The sequence below is a fragment of the Terrapene carolina genome, unplaced genomic scaffold (genome assembly GCF_002925995.2).
Source record: "Terrapene carolina triunguis isolate 2854851 unplaced genomic scaffold, T_m_triunguis-2.0 Scaffold95, whole genome shotgun sequence".
In the NCBI taxonomy this organism is placed as follows: Eukaryota; Metazoa; Chordata; order Testudines; family Emydidae; genus Terrapene; species Terrapene triunguis.
In genome coordinates this window covers 28,104,258-28,123,967 of record NW_020664446.1, presented here as the reverse complement: position 1 = coordinate 28,123,967, position 19,710 = coordinate 28,104,258, and the positions used below count along the sequence as shown (strand labels likewise).

The 19,710-nt window shown below is 44.3% G+C and overlaps 1 protein-coding gene across 1 annotated transcript in view; it reads right to left on the bottom strand.

Annotated features, from left to right (window-relative positions):
* INPP5A (inositol polyphosphate-5-phosphatase A) overlaps positions 1–19,710 on the bottom strand; it is a 366,757-nt gene that overhangs the window by 90,347 nt on the left and 256,700 nt on the right. The window contains exon 5 of the mRNA XM_029911375.1: positions 5,556–5,659. Coding sequence (XP_029767235.1) covers positions 5,556–5,659 — 104 coding nt within the window. The remainder of the gene's footprint in view (positions 1–5,555; positions 5,660–19,710) is intronic.

The following is a 19,710-nucleotide window of genomic DNA, read 5'->3' as shown; positions in this document are numbered from 1 at the left end:
CTCAGGGCGGGGGGGGGGAAGCTGCCGCAGGGGGGACGCCTCAGGGCGGGGGTGGGGTGGGGAGCTGCTGCAGGGCTGGGGGGGGCGCAAGGTGGAAGTTTCGCCTAGGGCGCGAAACTTCCTTGCACCGGCTCTGTAGGTAAATAAACCTCATATTGACAGCAGCGTAAAATGTTCTTGATAGAAGTGCAGGATAGGCTCAGAATGTTTCACATTCCTGTTTTCTTCCTATTCATATCAAATGAGACACAAATAAAAGTGCTCTGAGTACGTCTAGGTGTTACTTAACCCAATTATTTCTCTCTGAACAGTTTCACTGTGGATCATATTCATTGGAAGGAAACTAAAACAACAGTCAGACGAGTTCTGTCCACAGTTCTCTCTGCTTGCACAGGCAGCTTCTTGCAGGGGGCTCATCTGCCAGAGGCCTTTCTGTGACTACCTCCCTGTGGTGCTGGCAAATGCATCTTATGAAAGGGAGGCTGATTTAGTTAATTATTTTTAATTGGATGTTTTAGTTAAGTGTTTCAAACTGATAAAAGCGGCCTACATGCATTTTGTGCCAGCAATCAGGACAAGAGCATGGAGTGAGGAAAGGTCGGGGGGGGGTCCCCTCTCTGTGTTAAATAACCAGGAAAGAGCTAGTGAGTTGGAGGTCACAGAAGAAGGGATTGGGAATAAGAAGAGGCTGACCCTACCAGTAGCTGCAGTCATGCAAGTTCTGTGCTAGCAGCTCTCTGGCCTATAATTACAGCCAAAATAACAAAAATAATTACTTGCAATCACGAACTTACAATTAAGTATTTGAGAACAGAACTTAAAAAATGCATGAGCACAAGCTTATAATTACTCACTCCAGTTTTGGAGCCTTAGTATTTCACCTGTCCTACAGATTTGTCTGCTTCTCCATGGTTTATTACACTAAAAAACCACAACCCAGAACTACATTCCTATTAAAAAATGCACTTCCTTTTAACAGGACAGGGGAATTTAGGGTTGCCAGGACTGGGAATGTATGTGTCTATCTTGTAGGTCAGACAAGAACAAAATATGATAGCACTGCTATAGTTCATTTCCTCCAAGGCTTTCAGAATGCTTTACAAACATTAATGAATTACACCTCACAACAGCCCACTAAGGTAGATATTGTTATCCCCAGTTTACACCTGGGATAGGTGAAGCACAAGATTATATGACTTGTCCATGATCATGCAGCAAATTAGAGAGAGACAGGACAGCACAGCACAAGAACCCACCTCTCCCAATTCGCCTGCCTGTGCTTAAACCACAAGACCATCTCCCTGCCTAATAGGACAATTTCAAACAGTTATGGAAGTGCTTTGCTTGAAAACATGCAAGTAATTCCATTAACTTCACAGGAGTGGCTCACTTGTTTCAATTAAGAATGTGTGAAAATGTTTGCAGGATTAGGGCCTAAAACAGCACAGCACATAAAGTACAGCTAGAACAGATAAACAAAAAAGTGTGGTCCTGAATGCCCTCACCAGTCTGAGGTATAAATTGCAATCCAATACCTTTTGGTTGCTTGCTGGTCTTTAACAGAGCCAAACACTCTGTTTGTAAATACTAGGGAAAAAGGGACTTCCAGGAACACAGTTGAGAAAAGAACTATAGGCAGGGATAAGATGACAGACAATTGCCTGCAGTTTTTAAAGCAACGAGCTTGGCTTTGACTTTAAACAAGCTACTCGTTAGCTGATTCACTGTTTGTAAGACAGCACAAAAATTGAGTAAAGATTATATAGATCATCGGTGCTCTCTGAAAGAAGTATCTAAATGTTAAAACAAGACACTCCCCCCCCCCCCCCCCCCAAACAGCCAAACAAAAATCATGCCCCAGGAAAGGAATACCACATCTTTCACCTTACAATATTAAGTCTCTCCTCAGATCTCCTGTTAATAGGATTCCTTTAGCCAGCAGATGGATTGTGAATACGGGCAGTTTCATCTACTAAAAGACGACATAAATCATCATTGAGAAAGGAGAGACCGCAGTAAGGTTATCACCATACAGCCTTCTCCATGAAAGGTTTGCATTAAAGCATTAGTGAAATTAATTCATCTTTCATAAGAGCTTTGAGCAGTATCTGTGATCTATGATAACAACCAATTTCTCACTATGGGGGAAAAAACATTACTCTGCCCTGATAGACTACACAAATCTGCTTTTTTAAATGGCCTAACATTATCTGCAGTGTTGCTCCCAAAGGCATCATTTCAGATTCATGCCCAGCCAAGAAGACCCATAAATCAACACAGAAAGTTTTGTTAGTTTTATATGCAGTGGGCTGTAATTATTTTGAATTGCATTATGCCTCAATCATTGTAATTACTTTTAGATCATCCTTAAGCGGCAGTAATAAAAAGAAAAGAAATCAGTCTTAAACCAATTCACACATACAAAAAAAGTTAATGTAATGATAAAAGTCTGGCTAAAACACACAAAAGCCTGGAAATTTAGTGTGAAGACTGATACGTTTCTCATGCATCTCATTGTGGCAGAAGAGATTTTCAGAATACCCACTATTTGAGGTCTATTTATTGAAGGCCATCTAATCACCAATGTGTGGGTAAGAGGAAAATGGGTTAAACACAGTGATCTAGTTTCAGCTGTAAATATACAAGCTTAAGTTAGATGTAGTGTAGGCTTTTTGTAGATTTTTCCTTTTTCTGCCTTAAAATGAAAGAGAACAAGAAACATAAAATTTAACTACATATTAAAAATGTCTAGCATTACTTTCAAATTTTGCCAAGTAAAAAAAAAAATGTACCTGCCGTATGTATGCCATACCGCAGGCTGAAATTAGTGGAAATATATGCCGAAGTGTAGCTATAGCAACGTTATTATAATATATTGTGTTGTATGGAGAAACAGAGCCTAAACCCTGAAAAAAAGTCTGATCCAGTGGTTTCTCCTTTTTCGTACACCACCTCCATAACATCCTTTAGACAACTACAGGAATTGCTGACTTAGAAAAATAAAATTAGAAAATATTTAATATGTTTTCAGATATGTTTTAATGTAATTTAGCAGGTAGAAATAAGTAGAAGCCTGCACTGAGGGAGTAGCAAGTTCTCTATGGTTAACATCAAATGCTCCAGGGATAAGGTTCTAAGAAAGTTGTAATGTATGGTTATTTTTTTCCAGAAGTTGTGGCCACAGTTTGTTAAAGTGGAAATTTTGGTGCATTCAATTCAAGTACAGTAAAAAAAAAAAAAAAAAAAAAAAAAAAAAAAAAGCGCCCCCCCCCCATCATGATGGGCAAGTGCAAGTGTGAGTGGAAATGCCCTCAAAGTAGAAGTGTGGTGGCTTTGCAGGGAAGTGGGGGTCTTCAGGACAGAGATATGGGAGCCCCTGAGGGCAGAAGTAAGGGGGGTTCAGGTGTGAGTGGGTGGCCAGGTTACAAAACTCTAGTTTTGTAACTGACTAGATGTTGAGTTGGCAACGGGGTCCTTTACTCTCCAACAGGGGCTGGATAACTCCCCCTTCCCCCAAATTCCTTCAATTTCCAGGGCATAGTGTGGGGACCTGAGCCCTTGTGCCCTAAAGGTGGCCCCAGCTCAGATACCCCTGAAGGCCCTGTGGAGGACTAGCAGCCCCTGTCACAGCCCTTGCCTGGTCCCCACTCACCAGGGCCTCCCTGAGCCCATCCACTGTGGAAGGTGCAGGCCTCAAGGTTGAGCAGGAGCTGCTGTTGCTAGAGGTGGAACTGCCCCAGGCAAAGCGAGAGGGAAGTGCCAGCAGCACTGAGTGCCAGCAGCAGTCTGTATGGAGCCAGGGCAGAGAGTGGGGCAAGCCCCCCGGGAATCCACCTCTGACCCGCATGGGTCCCCAGTCCCATCCTTCTCCTTGTCTGCCTCCACCAGTGGTCCTACTGGGTCATGACAAAGGGGTAGCTGGGACAGATTTGAGTAGCATTGCAATCCTGTGCACCAGGTCGCAACGCCACTCACTTACACTTGCCGTAACTATAAAAAGTTGCAGTGTGTGTTAAAAGCTGCAGTTTCCACCACACAACCATGGCCTGTGATTTTCTTATAGCCTTATCCATTAACAATCTGCTGTTCAAAACTCTCAATAGTATGATGAAATAATTCCTTAATATGGATCAATCAGTCTTATTTCTTTTGTCACCCAGCCATTTCTACAGTTTATCAGTGATGGAGAAAAATAATTAAATAAAATGCTCTGAACAGCCACCAATGCTCCCCTTCAAGTAGAGCAAAACCAAACTCCTAGTGTAAGTATTTAACATTTATTTTTATTTTAAGAGGCCCAATGGAACCAAAAATGTTATCAAAAAGGCAGTTAATTCTGTTTACATTCTCAGTAGATGTATGTGCATTATAAATGAGAACATGTTTGCTAAAAATCATACATCAAATGGGGTGATCTTCATGCCATCAACCCTTAAATATTTAGGCAGTGCTCTCCCCAGGCATGGATGAACTAGCTAGATGCCTGCACAAATATTTACAAATATTCTGATTTCATTTTTAAATTCAGTTACTACTGAACTTAAGTAATTTTCACATTTTACCTACAAAAGTCAGTAAGAACTGACTTTGTTTATTTGTATTCTTTTGATTTTTAAAATCCATACAACAGTAAGTGCTTATTCCATGCTCTGTGCACTCCTGTAAAATGTACTATCTCAAAAATACAATTCAATGTCAAAGAACAGAAATGAATCCAGCAATTTTATTTAGGTTTGCATGTGGTACCCCCAAAACCCCCAGTGCCCTTAGCTTGACTTTGTAGGTTTTGTCCAGGACTTCAATTTCAATGCCAGGTATATTACAGTCATTATTTTGGGAAGAAAATACCACCATAAAGATCACAAAATCAGTGTCGAAATAGTAATAATAAATAACTTTTTTTTAAAGGAAGTAAAATATACTCGTGTATCCTTGAAAGTTATTTGCTGTTCTTGCAAATACAACAGGCACTATTAAAAATTCAACATATACCTCCCCTAGTATCTGCAGTAACCATGGTATCTTCCTACACAGAATAAAAGATGCTATTACCACACCACTGTGGCAAAGCAGATGTGGTTTTAAATGGCACCCAGTTGTACTTACTTACGTCCCATCCACTTAAGGAGGAAAACCTATTTGCCTAGAACGGATTCATAATCTGGACTCTGCCTGTTCTGTGAACTCTAATGTACTACTAAATATTTTCAGCATGTTTGCACCCCTCACCAACAACATTTAAAAAAATACATAAAATGAAAAAGATACACAAAGGAAAGTTTGTTTGAATCTCCTATAAATAATAAATTCTTTACAACATGTAACTGTTTAAACATAGAACTCCAGTTGAGTTTGATAAATATACTTAAAGGTTTACAAAAATGTATATTATAGGTTCTATGAAATGGAGACACAAAAAAACTAGAGGCTTATGACTTGATGATGATCGAGTTCATACCACTTTAAGTCAGGAGTAACACCAATGAAGTCTTCAGTGCAAGAGAAACTAGAACCGGACCCTTACACTTTGGAATGCTCCATCGGACTGTACATACCTCAGGGAAATAATCCTGTGGAAACTTCTCTTTTTCCAGCATGGGTGTGCTTTCTAATGTATCTGAGTAGATTTCTTTGCCAGTAACCTTTTTATACTTCTTGGCTAGGAAGAGATATAAAAACACACTTAACATATGTACCTATATCATTGCAACCAGCTTTTAGCATTCATCAGAAAAGCAGCAGAATCTATAGGATAGAGGCAGTGTTGGTCTGGTCAATTAGTATGTAAAATCAGAGCTGTTTTTTGATGGTAGGAAGAGGCAAAGTTGGACCACAAATTATACCATCTCTTGCTTATTTTGCATATTGCACTGGGTTGCAGCCAATGTGAATTTTTAACGATTTAGGTATTATTTGTTGTATTACCATACCATCTAGGAGCCCTACTCATGGCCCAAGACCCCATTCAACCTTGTACAGAAAATCTTGATGAAATCTGGGTCTGAGATGTTTGGTCTGGTCTCTAATAAACATCCAGAAACCTACACTGAATAGTAACAAACAGATCAAAAACAGATATAGATAAATTTATTAAAAATAATTTGAAGTGTAAGTGATGCTATTTAAAAATATTGTAATTGTATAGTTTATCATTTAATTTATTTACATTTTCAAATATATGCCTGTTCTTTACACTAGGCACAGACATAATATAAAAATTACACATCTTACAAAACAAGCCAATATCCAATTACCTACTGTCTCAACCTTTAAAGTCAGCAGTACTACCAATTATTACCTCCTTAACTCCATTAGGCCTTGTCTACAATACAGGGGTAAGTCGCCCTAAGTCACGCAACTCGAGCTATGTTATTCACGTAGTTTAGGTCAACTTACTGCAGCGTCTACACTGCGCTGTGTCGACGGGAAACACTGTCCCGTCGACTTACCTTACTTTTCTTGTTCCGGTTGAGTACTGGAGTCCATGGGAGAGCGATCTGTGGTTGATTTAGCGGGTCTTCACTAGACCCGCTAAATCAACCCCCGGTGCATCGATCGCAGCAGCATCGATCCCCAGTAAGTGAAGATATTCCCTTGGACTGTATGGAGCAGAGTTGTAATTGCCCAATACTACCCTCTGGAAACTCTCAGGAACGAGCCAAGCTACTCTTCCAAGGTTCACAGGTGTCAATAAAATCTCATGGTCAGTGGTACAAAAGGGGATCTAAATAATCAGCATATATGTGTAGATTGCTAGGAGGAAGTCATCAGCTAACACAATCAGTGCAGTTTCTGTACCACACTTCAGGGCCAAAACCTAACTGACTGGGGCCAAGGAGAGTAGAGGACTCCATATATTGCTGGAATTGCCTTATCACAACTTTCTCAAACTTCTCCCAAAAAAACAATATTCAAGATAGGGCAATATTGGATAGTTTTTTTGGTGTCAACATATGATACTTCGAGTAAGGAGCGAACACGTGGTTCTTTAAGACAAACTGACATTGTGGCCTCCCTAAGGCACTTTAGAGGGAGTTCAAAGAAAAGTGCTATGAATTATTAGGGACATGGAAAAGCTCTTCTATGAAAAGAGATTGAAAACTTTGGGATGATTTAACTCTAGAGAGGGGACATAACAGTATACAAAATATTGACTGGTATAGAAAAAGCAGATTGGGAACTTTGACTCTCCCTATCTCCTCATACAGGCACAAGGAGACATTCAATGAAATTAAAGGGCAGCAGCTTCAGAACTGATAAAATGAGGTATTTTTTCACACAGCACATCATAAGACTGTGCAACTCATTACCACAAAATGTCAGAATTTAGGAAGATTTAAAAGAGATTAGACATTTAAATGGATAACAAGAATATCCACAGTTACAACAAACACAGATACAGAGGACATAAATCCTCATGCTTCAAGCCTTAAACCAGGGGTTGGCAACCTATCGCACGCGTGCCAAAGGCGGTACGTGAGCTGATTTTCAGTGGCGCTCACACTGCCCGGCTCCTGGCCACTGGTCCGGGGGGCTCTGCATTTTAATTTAATTTTAAATGAAGCTTCTTAAACATTTTAAAAACCTTATTTACTTTACATACAACAATAGTTTAGTTATATATTATAGACTTATAGAAAGGGACCTTTAAAAATGTTAAAATGTATTACTGGCGCGTGAAACCTTAAATTAGAGTGAATAAATGAAGACACTGCACACCACTTCTGAAAGGTTGCCGACCCCTGCCTTAAACCAATCTCTATATTTTAAGGGTTAGGAGGAGACTCTCCTGGGGTGCAGATTATCCACCTACTGTGGGGTTTCTTGGACCTTGCTCTGAAGCATCAGATAGGTGCCATTGTTGGAGAGAGGATACTGGACTAGATGGATCACAGGTCTCATGCAGAATGGTAGTTCCTATCTCCCTAGGTAGACAATGATAATGAACTCCATGCCAAAAGGATCAGGGTCTAAATCACAGGTTGTAACTTGCACCTCCTCTAGCACATCAGCAAGTCATAGTGGCTGTATCTAAAGGAGAAAAGACTCTTCAGTTGTTCCCTCTCTTCTCTCACATGACAAACTCTGTTAACAGAGACAGACAACTCAGTCCAAATTTGAATGCAAAATAAACTCCTCAGTGTAAGAAACAATCTATTCTATTACTGGATGGAAACACCTCAGATTAGCCCAGCCAGGTTGTTCAACAACGAACAATTCTTCTGATCAGATTTAGCAGAATAAAGAGTATGGGAATAGTGCGATGCCCCATTGACGTAGGTGGGCTACTACTGCTGAAAGGACCTTTGTAAAGACTCTCGAGGCTATGCAGAGCCCAAAAGGGAGGACTCAGTATTGCTAATATCTGACCCTATTACAAAATATAGGAAATGCTTGTGGAAGGGGTGGATAGCTACACGAAAGTAAGTGTCCTGGAGGCTGAGGGCAACAAACCAGTCTCCAGATCTAAGCATGGAATTATGGGGCTAGCGTCACCATCCTGATATGCTGTGAAAGGACACAGGTATTCAATTTTCTGAGATCGGGGATTAGTATCCACCCTCTTGGGGACTAGGAAATTGTTGGAATAGAACCATCTTCTGACAAACTTGGGGACAGAGGGAACCGGCTCAATTGCCCCAAGAGTAGGAGAGATTGGATCTCCTGCTTAATGATCTCCTCGTGAGAGAAATCCTTGAGAGAGAAGGGGAAGGAGGAGATAGAGTGGAAGTGGATGGAATATCCCATGTTGACCACCTCCAGTATCCACTTGTCTCAGGTGATATGCTTCTAAGTAGGTAGGAAGTGGGACAGTCTGTCGCCAAAAAGGGTGGCGGGGGTGGGGGGGGAAGAGAGGATAGTAGAATTGTACAGTAGAGAGTCTGAGGAAATATGTTGCTCTATGTCCTCAATCAACTGTCAAAACTCTCTCTTAGAAGGAGATGCAGATTAGGTGGCTGCAGAAGGGGTAGTCCCCTTTTGTGAGGTTTGGATCTCCTCCTCAAAGGCTCCAAAGGTCTAGGAAAATCCTGTGTGGTGGTAGTGGCACAGTGAGATCTGCTAAAATGTCTTTTTGTTACAGACACACAAATTCCCGGAGACTGTGACATTGCCGTTGAATCTTTAAGAGTATGGAGCAAAAAGTCTGTGCCATACTGAAGAGCTTAGGCCCTTCAAACTGATGGTCTTCAACAGTACTCTGCTCCTCTCTCAGGAGTCCAGAAGACTGGAGCTAAGATAGGGTTGCCAGGTGTCTGTTTTTTTTTTTTTTTTTTTTAACCAGAATGCCCAGTCGAAAAGGGACGCTGGCGGCTCAGGTCGGCACTGCCGACTGGGCTGTTAAAAGTCCATTCAGCGGCTCAGCAGGGGTCAGGGGCTAAGGCAGGTTCCATGCCTGCCCTAGCTCCACGTGGCTCCCAGAAGCAGCCGCCAAGTCCCTGCAGTTCCTAGATGCATGGGTGGCCAGGGAGGCCAGGAATTGCGACCAATGGGAGCTGCGGGGTGGCGCCTGTGGGCGCAAGGGCAGCGCACAGAGCCTCCCTGACCACCCATGCATCTAGGGGCTGCAGGGATCTGGCGGCCGCTTCCTGGGAGCCACGGTAAGTGCCACTGGTATCCCGCACCCCAACCCCCTGCCCCAGCCCGGAGTCCCCTCCCGCACCCAAACTCCCCCCCCAGAGCCCACCCCCCACCCCCAACATCCCAAACTCCTGTCCCAGTTTGGAGCCCCCTCCTGCACCCCAAACCCCTCATCCCCAGCCACACCCTAAAGCATGCACCCCCAGCTGGAGCCCACACCCCCTCCCACACTCCAAACCCCTTGGCCCCAGCCTGGAACCCCCTCCTGCACCCTGAGCCCCTTATTTCTGGCCCCACCCGGAGCTCGCACTGCCAGCACAAAACCCATACCGCCTTGCACCCCAACCTCCTGCCCCAGCCCAGAGCCCTCTCCCACACTCCAAACCCCTCATCCCCAGCCCCACCACAGTGCCTGCACCTCCAGCTGGAGCCCTCAACCCTTCTGCACCCCAACCCTCTGCCCAGCCCGGTGAAAGTGAGTGAGGGTGTGCGAGAGCCAGCGACGGAGGGAGAGGGGATGGAACGAGCAGGGCCTCGGAGAAGGGGGCAGTACAGGACCTCAGGAAGTGGTGGGGGTGTTTGGTTTTGTGGGATTAGAAAGTTGGCAACTCCAAGCTAAGATGGTCTCTGTATAACCACAGCAGTAGCTAAGAATTTAGAAGACATTTCAGTGGCATTGAAAGCAGCCTGCAGGGAGAATTTCACAATCAACTGATCCTCAGAGATGAGGGACTGAAATTAGTCCTTTTGGTCTTGTGCTAGTCATTAAATTAAATGTGTGAATTTAGAATAAATGTTAAAATCATATATTATCATCGAGCCCTAGTAGTTTGCAACTCAAAGTTGAAGAGCCACCTAGGAGTAGTTTTCCTGCCCAGGATGTATAATCGCTTGGACTCTTTGTCTGAAGCAGAGGATTTGGAGTGAGCTTGACAGTTTCTTACATTAATCGTGTCCACCACCAGGGGACTCGGGGTAGGAAGGAGAATAAATACCCCATTCCTTTGGCTGGAATACAATTTTTTTTTAATCTGCCCACTTGCAGTTGGGCAGAATAGTGGCAGCGTTTCCCATAAAATATGTGCAGGCAATAACAGTGCCTCATTAATTGGTAGGGCTTTTTTTCCCCTGGGGAAGTAATATTTAGAATGTCCACCAGGGAATGTGGAGACTCCTGGACCTCTCCTAGCGGGAGCTGAAGGGATTCCCAGGAGTTTCATTAGGTTCTGGAAGATTAAAGTCATCAGAAGAAGAGGATGTTGGTGGCATTACTGCCTCATCTAGTGAGGAGGACTTGGCTGCTGGGGGCGAGCTTCCCTCAATCTGCAGCTTTTGCTCCTCCTGTACTTCTCTTGCTGCCTAGGGGGCACACAGCACCAGAGGATGGTCTGTTGGTGCCTGTGAATGATGCAATACCACTGGGTGTTGGGCGTTTATTTCTAGTGGCACCCTATAAAACTGTTCACCAAAGTACCCCCAAGGGTTCCAGTAAGCCCACTGAGAAGGAGAGGGATAGAGGAAAGATCCTCAAGGGGCCTGCTGGGTCTCTGGAAGGTCCTCTCCAGTAAATGGACTCAGAGGGGTGTGATGGTAGGTACCGAGACCTCAGAATCAAACATATCATCCCCTAGGCTAACAAGGGAGGGTCTCAAGCACCAGGGTCTTTGGCATAATCTGGTGTGCTGAAGCACTAAAACTAAAACCCTGAAAGCGTGGGAAGGGCGGTGGAAGCACAACTGCGTTGAAATTAATAAAAATGTGAAAATAAGAACATAACTAAATAAAAAGAGAAATTTACAATAAGTGAGAGAGGATGGGAAGCGGTAGAAGAGCAGACACCAAGCACTCCATCTTGAGCCACAGGTGGTTGAGAAGAAACTGAGTGGTGGCAGGTCTGTGCCTCCCTGTATGGCCTCGAGTGGGAGCATGAAGAGCTGCTCTGCACAGGTGCAGGTCTGCAGACACTGCTTTACAGTCTCCAATTGAGAGTGCACAGGTGCACACACATGCACACATACCCAGGGGGACATATACTCCAAGAATCATCAGCAAAGATGACAGAGTAGTTCAGTTTCTGTGTCCATTCAGTCTTGGCCACTCTGCTGATTACAGCCAATTACTGTCAACTGCAGGAGTGGGACACAGGGCAGAAGTCAGATAGCCACCATTAGGTGGCATCAAGTTTTCATAACTCCCAAGTTGGACTGGATTTCAAACTTGCCACCCAGAGAAGGAGGACTTTAGGTATACTATTACCAAACATTCTGAGCTGTTCACTCTCACTGGATGTTTGGTTAAAACCCAAACATAAAAATTAATTACTGTAAATTATCCAGATGAAGTAGTATCTATAATCATGAAGCATTTACCGTAAGCTACCAATATATCTTTGGCATATACAGAAGATTTCATTTTTTTCCTATCACTTTTAAAATCTGGCTCCACAGGAGGACTAAATAAACATCCTGATAAACGAATGTGGCATCACTCTAAGTAGATCATGGATGGATGTACCTTCTTTCAGTGAGTTTGACAATCTCAGCAAAAAGATCCTGATGTCATTCAAGACATAGAAAACATTTTTGGCAGCATATATAAAACACAGCCAGGAGTAATTTCTGTTCTGTGAGAACTGAAGGCTTTTGCTGAGACAACGTGAGTGAATATTAACTGGTAAACTGTACCATTTTGGCAGAAGGGGGTGCTTTATTATCAACCTACCCTGAGATCAAGGCCAAATGTAAACTAGTAATAGTTTGTCATTTACACAGGCATTGAGAAGCAGCCTTAGCATAAGAGGATGTGTCTTCTCATTTCCTTTCAGGTGAAAAAACAAACAAACGGTTATTAACCTTTCTATAACTGTTGTTCTTTGAGATGTGTTGCACATGTCCATTTCCTCTGGAGGTGTTTGTGTGCTCCAGTGCACAGCTGACAGAGGTTTTTACCCTGAGCAGTACCTGTCGGGGTGACTTGAGCACGTTTTGCTGCTTCACGCAGGCATAAAGGGTTGAGCCACCCCAGACTGCCTTTAGTTCCTTCCTACCAGAACAACTCTGATAGAGGGGGAAGGAGGGCGAGCTGCTGAATTGACATGTACAACACATCTTGAAGAACAGTTACAGAAAAGTTTAACCATTTTTGTTCTTGTTCGAGTGACTGCACATGTCCAATCCACTGTGGGTGACTCACAAGCAGTTCTATTTGGAAGCAGGACCAGAGTCTATTTGAACATGGACTAGAGCAGGGGTCGGCAACCTCTGGCACACGGCTTACCAGGGTAAGCACCCTGGCGGGCTGGGCCAGTTTGTTTACCTGCCGCATCGGCAGGTTTGGCCGATCGCGGCTCCCACTGGCCGCGTTTCACCGTCCCAGGCCAAAGGGGGCGTCGGGAAGCGGCGCGGGCGAGGGATGTGCTGGCCGCGGCTTCCCGCCGCCCCCATCGCCCTGGGACAGCGAACCACGGCTAGTGGGAGCCGCGATCGGCCAAACCTGCCGACGCGGCAGGTAAACAAACTGGCCCGTTCCGCAAGGGTGCTTACCCTGGCGAGCCGCGTGCCAGAGGTTGCCGACCCCTGGACTAGAGGATCGCTTGTCCAAATGCAGCAGCATCTCTAGATTGTTGAGAGATTATGTAGTGCGAAGCAAATGCGTGACACGATGAACAGGTTGCCACTTTGTAAATGTCTAATATTGGTACATGAGCCAGAAATGCCGCACAAGCCACTTGAGATCTAGTTGAATGACCCAATATTCTATCAGCTCTGCATTAGCTAACTGGTAACACAGGTGAACACAACTGGATAGCGATATCCATGCTGAAATCCTCTGTGTGGAAACCAAACAGCCCTTCATTCTGTCTGCAAATGTGATAAACAATTGAGATGATGATCTGAAAGGCTTAATTCTCTCCAGATGAAACGCTAACACTTTTCTAATACCTAGAGTGCACAGTGACTCCTTTCCCTTGCTACCATGAGGTTTTGGGAGGAAGGTCGGTAAGTAGATTGCCTAATTGATATGAAAAGAGAAGACCATTTTCATAAAGAACCTTAGCTGGGACGAAGGTAGACTTTATCTGCGTAAAAAAGGGTATATGGAGGATGTGATACTAATGCCCTCAATTCCACTACTCTCTTGGTCAATATAATGGCTATTAAAAATGCTACCTTCATTGAAAAGTGTAACAGACAGCAAGCTGCTAGAGGCTCAAAGGAGGGAGCTTTGATTAGACTCAATTCAGGCTCCAGGGTGGAACAAGACTCGAAATGCAGAAACATCCTGTTCAAACCCTTTAAAAATCTTATGACCAATAGATTGGAAAAAAGGAAGCATTTATCCACTGGAAGATGAAATGTGGAAATAGTTGCTAGGTTTACCCTAATCGAGCTAATCACTAATCCTTGATGTTTCAGATGCAAAGATAGTCCAGCATACACTGAACAGAAGCAAGAATGGGGTAGACCAGCTTGACCAGATGGAAAACCTTTTCCGGTTTGCCAGGGAAGTTGACCGCATTGATGGCTTTCTACCAGTCAGCAGTATCTCCTGTACCTCTCTGGAGCAGGACTCCTCCATCAATGTTAGCCATGAAGCCTCCAGGAGCACAGGAGGAGAGCCTTGAGGTTGGGGTGCACGAGGCAGCCATGATTTTGCAAAACTATGTGTGTGTGAAGCAGGAGTAATAGTGGGGGACAGACAGATAGGTCCAAGAGCTGAGAAAACCAGCATTGACAGGACCACGCTGGAGTGGTCAGTATGAGACTGGGCTTGTCCTGTTTGTCCTTGTACAGAACTCCTGGCAGAAGAGGGATGGGGGTGGGGGGGAATTGTATAGCAGACTCTCTGACCACATCAGTAAAAAAAGCATCCATTAGTGAACCTGGGCTGTGACCTGCTCTGGAGAACTGGTGACATTTTGTGTTGTCCTTTGTTGCAAACACATCCACTTAGGGAGTTCCCCAGAGCTGGAAAATAGACCTTGCTATGTCTGGGCAAAGGGACATGTGTGGTGACTGGTAAACAACCTGCTTAAGTGGTCTGCCAGCACAACGAGTCTCTGGGAGGTGGTCCACTTTCAGAAGTATAGAGTTGCTGAGGCAAAAGTCCCAAAGTAGGATTGCTTTCCAACAGAGTATTGGGGACTGGGCTCCTTTCTGCTTGTTTACATAAAGCATGATGGTCATATTATCAGTCAGCACTAATAAGGTTCTTCCCCTAATGTGAGGAAGGAGTGCTCTGCAAGCTAAACAGCCTGGAGCTCTCTGATGTTTATGTGCAGACTGAGATCTTGGTGAGACCAGAGACTTTGTGTCTGCAGGTGTCCCAGGTAAGCACCCCACCCCAGACCCAACACATCTCTGTCTAAAGTGAGTGAGTGTTGAGGTGGGGCAAAAGGAAGTCCCCTGCACACACTGGTTGAGTCTAACCACCAGTCCAGATGAGATACACAACTTGGTATGTGTACTAACATGTCTATGTGGTGTCTTCTTGGAGAATACACCTCTGCTACCCAGCCCTGATGGGATCTGAGGCACGGTCTAGCATACCGGACCAGGTAAATACATGCCACCCTGTGCAGTCTTAAACAGTTCCTCACCATGGAGTGAGGATAAAGCCTTTTAAGTCCAGAATGAGGCTTTGTATTGCAAGAAACCTCATCTGTGGCAGCAAGGCCCTGGCTGTTGTCAAGTCATGTACTGCTCCAATAAATTCTACTCTCTGTACTGGACATAGAACTGACTTGTCTGTTTTGATTATCAGGTGTCGCTCTCGAATCTTTGAGACTGTGCAGAGTCTCATCCGTCTTTTCTGAAAAGAGCAACGGCCCCTCAAATGGTAAGTCATGAACTGTTTGCACCTCTGGCAGGAAGTCAGAAGAGTGCAACCAGTATGAGCACCTCATCGTGATGGCAGAGGCCATGCTGCACGCTGCAGAATCTGCTGCATTGAGACCTGCCTGTAGAGCTGTTTTGGTGCTTGCCCTCATTTATCAAAGTGGGGAACACTTGTCTTGGCTCATCTGGTAGCTTGTCTTTAAATTTCAAAAACTGTATCCCAGAGAGTCAAATTGCAGCGTTCCAGCAAAGCTGCTGGTTCAGAGTGCGAAGCTATAATCCACCTGTGGAATAAAGCTTTCTCCCAAACAAGTCCAGCTTCTTGTTCTCTTTGCTCTTTGGTTGAGGGCTGGTGCCCCTATCATTCCTTTTCATTGGCTGCTGCAGGCTGCTGCAACTCCAAGGGAGCCTGGAGGAGAAGGGTTGTACAGCTGCTCAAACTCCCAGGAGGGGACATAATATCTTCTTCTCTACTCTTTTAGCCATCAGAGGCAGTGAAGCTGGGGTCTTCCAGAGGATCTCAGTAGGTTCTAAAATAGCCTCATTTATTGGCAGTGCTATTCTAGCTGAGGTTGCAGATATTAAAATGTCCACCAGCTTGTGGGATTTTTCCCAGACCCCCTCTGGATGGATATCAAGAGCCATAGCTATCCTCAACAGATCCTGATGGGTCTTAAGATGAGGTGGAGAAATAGGCTCCATCACAATTGCCTTACCAGGAATGAGGAAAAGGTTGCTAACGGTACCAGGGGGCTGGTCCAGTTCCTGGTCCTCTTGCAGTTGCTAACAAGAAGGATTCTGACTCTGCTTGGTGCCAGGCTCGGTACTGATGCGACAATGCTTGTGGTGACACTACTCATGACACCCAGCAGATGGAGTCAGCTGAGATAGCTGAGGGGACACTCTTGATTGGGCAGGAACCCCATGGGTTCCAAAAGATCCACTGGAACAGTCCTGGCCCCCAGCTCTGTGTAGCCCAATGATCCCTCCTGAAAGCTCCCTGCTGGTACTGGGATGGAAACAAGGATGAGCAGGTGGCATAATCCTCCAGATGGGAACAGCTATGTTGGGATACATGGGAACCCACTTCAGAGTCTGATGACAATGCTGCTTCTTGAGACCAAAGCGGTATCGTACTCATCAATACTTGAGAAGAAAGCTCTGAAGAAAGGAGAGCTGGGAATATCCTCTGTGGCTTTCCTCTAGACGGTACCAGCCTCACAGGTACCCAGGCAGCCAGATCCAGGGGAGCTGCTCGGTGCAGAGGTGAAGGTGCCAGAGGCGGTACCCTGGGCATCGGTGCCGGGTGAGACTCTTGAACTATTGGTGACATCGGGACAGAGAGGTTCAACAACCTTCTCACAGCCTCAAACACCTCAGAAGTGGATGGTACTGGAAAGATACTCTGCAGTCCTAAGGCGCAAGGAGACGCCATTGCAGTTGCTTTGGGAACTGGTCCTGACAGGCCCCCATTGGGCCCTGGAGTCAACAAACTCTCCTGTTCAGAGGTGTTCTTTGGGGACTGCTTCCTGTCTGAACACCCTCCCAAGTCCTTAGCAAAGCTCATTCTCTTCAAATCCCTTGATGACCCTGATACTGAGCCTGATTTCTGCTGAAAGTCCTTACAAATGCCACACTTGTCACTCACATAGGCTTCCCTTAAGCACTTACGTTAGCTAGAGTGATGTCACTATTTGGCGCAGTCTTGCTGCAAGGGGGGCAGGACTTGAAACCCGTAGAGTGTGGAGTACATCCCGTACCAGGGCCAGTACCCCAAACTGAGTGCCAGAGCCCGCATAAACAAAAAACAAAACACCTTTTTCTTTTTGTCCTTACAAACTACACAGGAGTACTACATACAGTTATTGAGAAAGACTGGCAGAAGCAAGGATAGGGCGCTCCAACAATCGTCATGGGTGGCAGGAAGGAACTCAGGAGGGTCTGGAGTGGCTCAGCCCTTTATGTCTCCACGAGGTGTGTGAGACAGCAGAGAGTGCTCAAGCTACCCTGACAAGTGCTGCTAAGGGCAACAACTCTCTGATGACTGTGTACTGGAGCACACAAACATCTGCACTGGGATGGACATGTGCAATCACTTGAAGAAGAAAAAGTCTTATGGGCTACAGGCTTGATTCTGATCTCAGACCAGTGTCAACTGGGAGTAACTCCACTGAAGAATTCAAAGTTATGACAGTGTAAAATTGGTGAGCGCTAGATCAGAATCAGGCCTTATGTGTCTGTCAGCAAACCCTCTTTTTGGTGTATCAGAATATGTGTAAAATATAAGCTAATTTTTTAGGGCTCTATTCATCATAAAAAATCCAATGCCTTTCATGCTGTGGGAGGTCACATATCAGCTTTGGCTGTCAAGATTTTAATTTTAAAAGTGTTAGATTTTTCTTCCTCATGTCACATGGCCCAGGAAAGCTGAAAATGGAGACAACCATGTAAGCAATCAGAGAAGCTAGTGAATGGAAGCAGCAAAAAGGGGGTGTTTAACGAGGGTGTTTAGAGAGGGAGCAGAAGAGCCAGATACACCTAATAAACATTCCTCAAACTTAAGCCAATCACTTCCCCCCCCCCGCCCCCATACACACACAGATGATGTCATGGTATTCTCTCACACTGAAGATTCTTTTCTGGAGCAGGGAGCCCTGTTATTAGGAAGACACAGGTAACAGTAACGGGGGAGTTGGTTATTAGAAATATAGATAGTTGTGTTTGTGATGACCAGGAGAATTGCCTGGTGAATTGCCTGCCGGATGCAAAGGTTGCAGATTTCTCAAGACAACTAGACAGATGTATGTGCAGTGCTGGGGAGGACCTGGGGGTCATGGTACATGTAGGTACCAGCGACATAGGGAAAAGGTTCTGGAGGCCAAATTTAGGCTGCTAGCTAAGAGATTCAAGTCTAGGACCTCCATGGTAGCATTCTCTGAAACGGTTCGTTCCACACAGAGGGCCAACTGAACAGGCAGAACTGCAGGGTCTCGATGCAAAGATGAGATGATGGTGACTCGGGGAGGGATTTAGGTTTATTAGGAACTGGGAAAGCTTTTGGGAAAGAAGGAGCCTATACAGAAAGGATGGGCTCCACCTAAACCAAAATGGAACCAGATTGCCAGCTGATAAAGTACAGGTAGGAATTGAAAAGAAACAGTTGAATAAGAGTCCCATTCAACTTCATCACATGAAGGCACACAACTAAATATTAACAAATTTTATAAGTGCTTGTGTACAAATGCCAGAAGTCTAAATATTAAGATGGGTGAACTTGAGTGACTGGTATTACATGATGATATTGATATACTAGGTATCACAGAAACTTGGTGGAACGATGATAATAAATGGGACACGGTAATACCAGGGTACAAAATATATAGGAATGACAGAGTAGTTCCCGCATGTGTGGGAATGGCATTATATTTGAAAGAATCAGATTTTTTAGTAAAAATCTTAAATAATTCAAAAATCTTAAATAATACCACATAATCTCTATGAGTAGAAATTCCATATTTGAATAATAAGGCTATAGCAATAGGAATATACTACCAACCACCTGACCAGGATGGTGATGGTGGAATGCTCAGGGAGATTAGAGAGGCTATAAAAATAGAAAACTCAATAACAATGGGGGATTTCAACTGTCCCCATATTGAGTGGGAACCTGTCACCTCAGGATGGGATGCAGAGACAAAATTTCTAGACACCATTAATGACTACTTCTTGGAGCAGCTAGTCCTGGAACCCTGGAGAGGTAATTCTTGATTTAGGCCTAAGTGGCACACAGGATCTGGTCCAAGAGGTGAATATAGCTGAACTGCACAGTAATAGTGACCATAATGTAATCAAATTTAACATCCTTGTAATAGGGAAATACTAAAGAAACCCACCACAGGAGCATTTAATATCAAAAAGTGGAACCACACAAAAATGAGGAGTGTAGTCAAACAGAAATTAAAAGGAACAGTCACAAAAGTAAAATGTCTGCAAGCTGCCCGGAACCTTATTAAAAACACCATAAGAGAGACTCAAACTATGTGTATACCCAAAAAAAAAAAAAACAGAAAGAGGACAAAGAAAAAAAAAAAGCCACCATCGCTAACCCACGGAGTAAAAGAGGCAGTTAGAGACAAAAGACATCTTTTAAAAATTGGATGTCAAATCCTACTGAGGAAAATAGAAAGGACACAAACTCTGGCAAGTCAAGTGTATAAGTATAATTAGGCAGGCCAAAAAAGATTTTGAAGAACAATTAGCAAAGACACCAAAAACTAACAGCAATTTTTTAAAA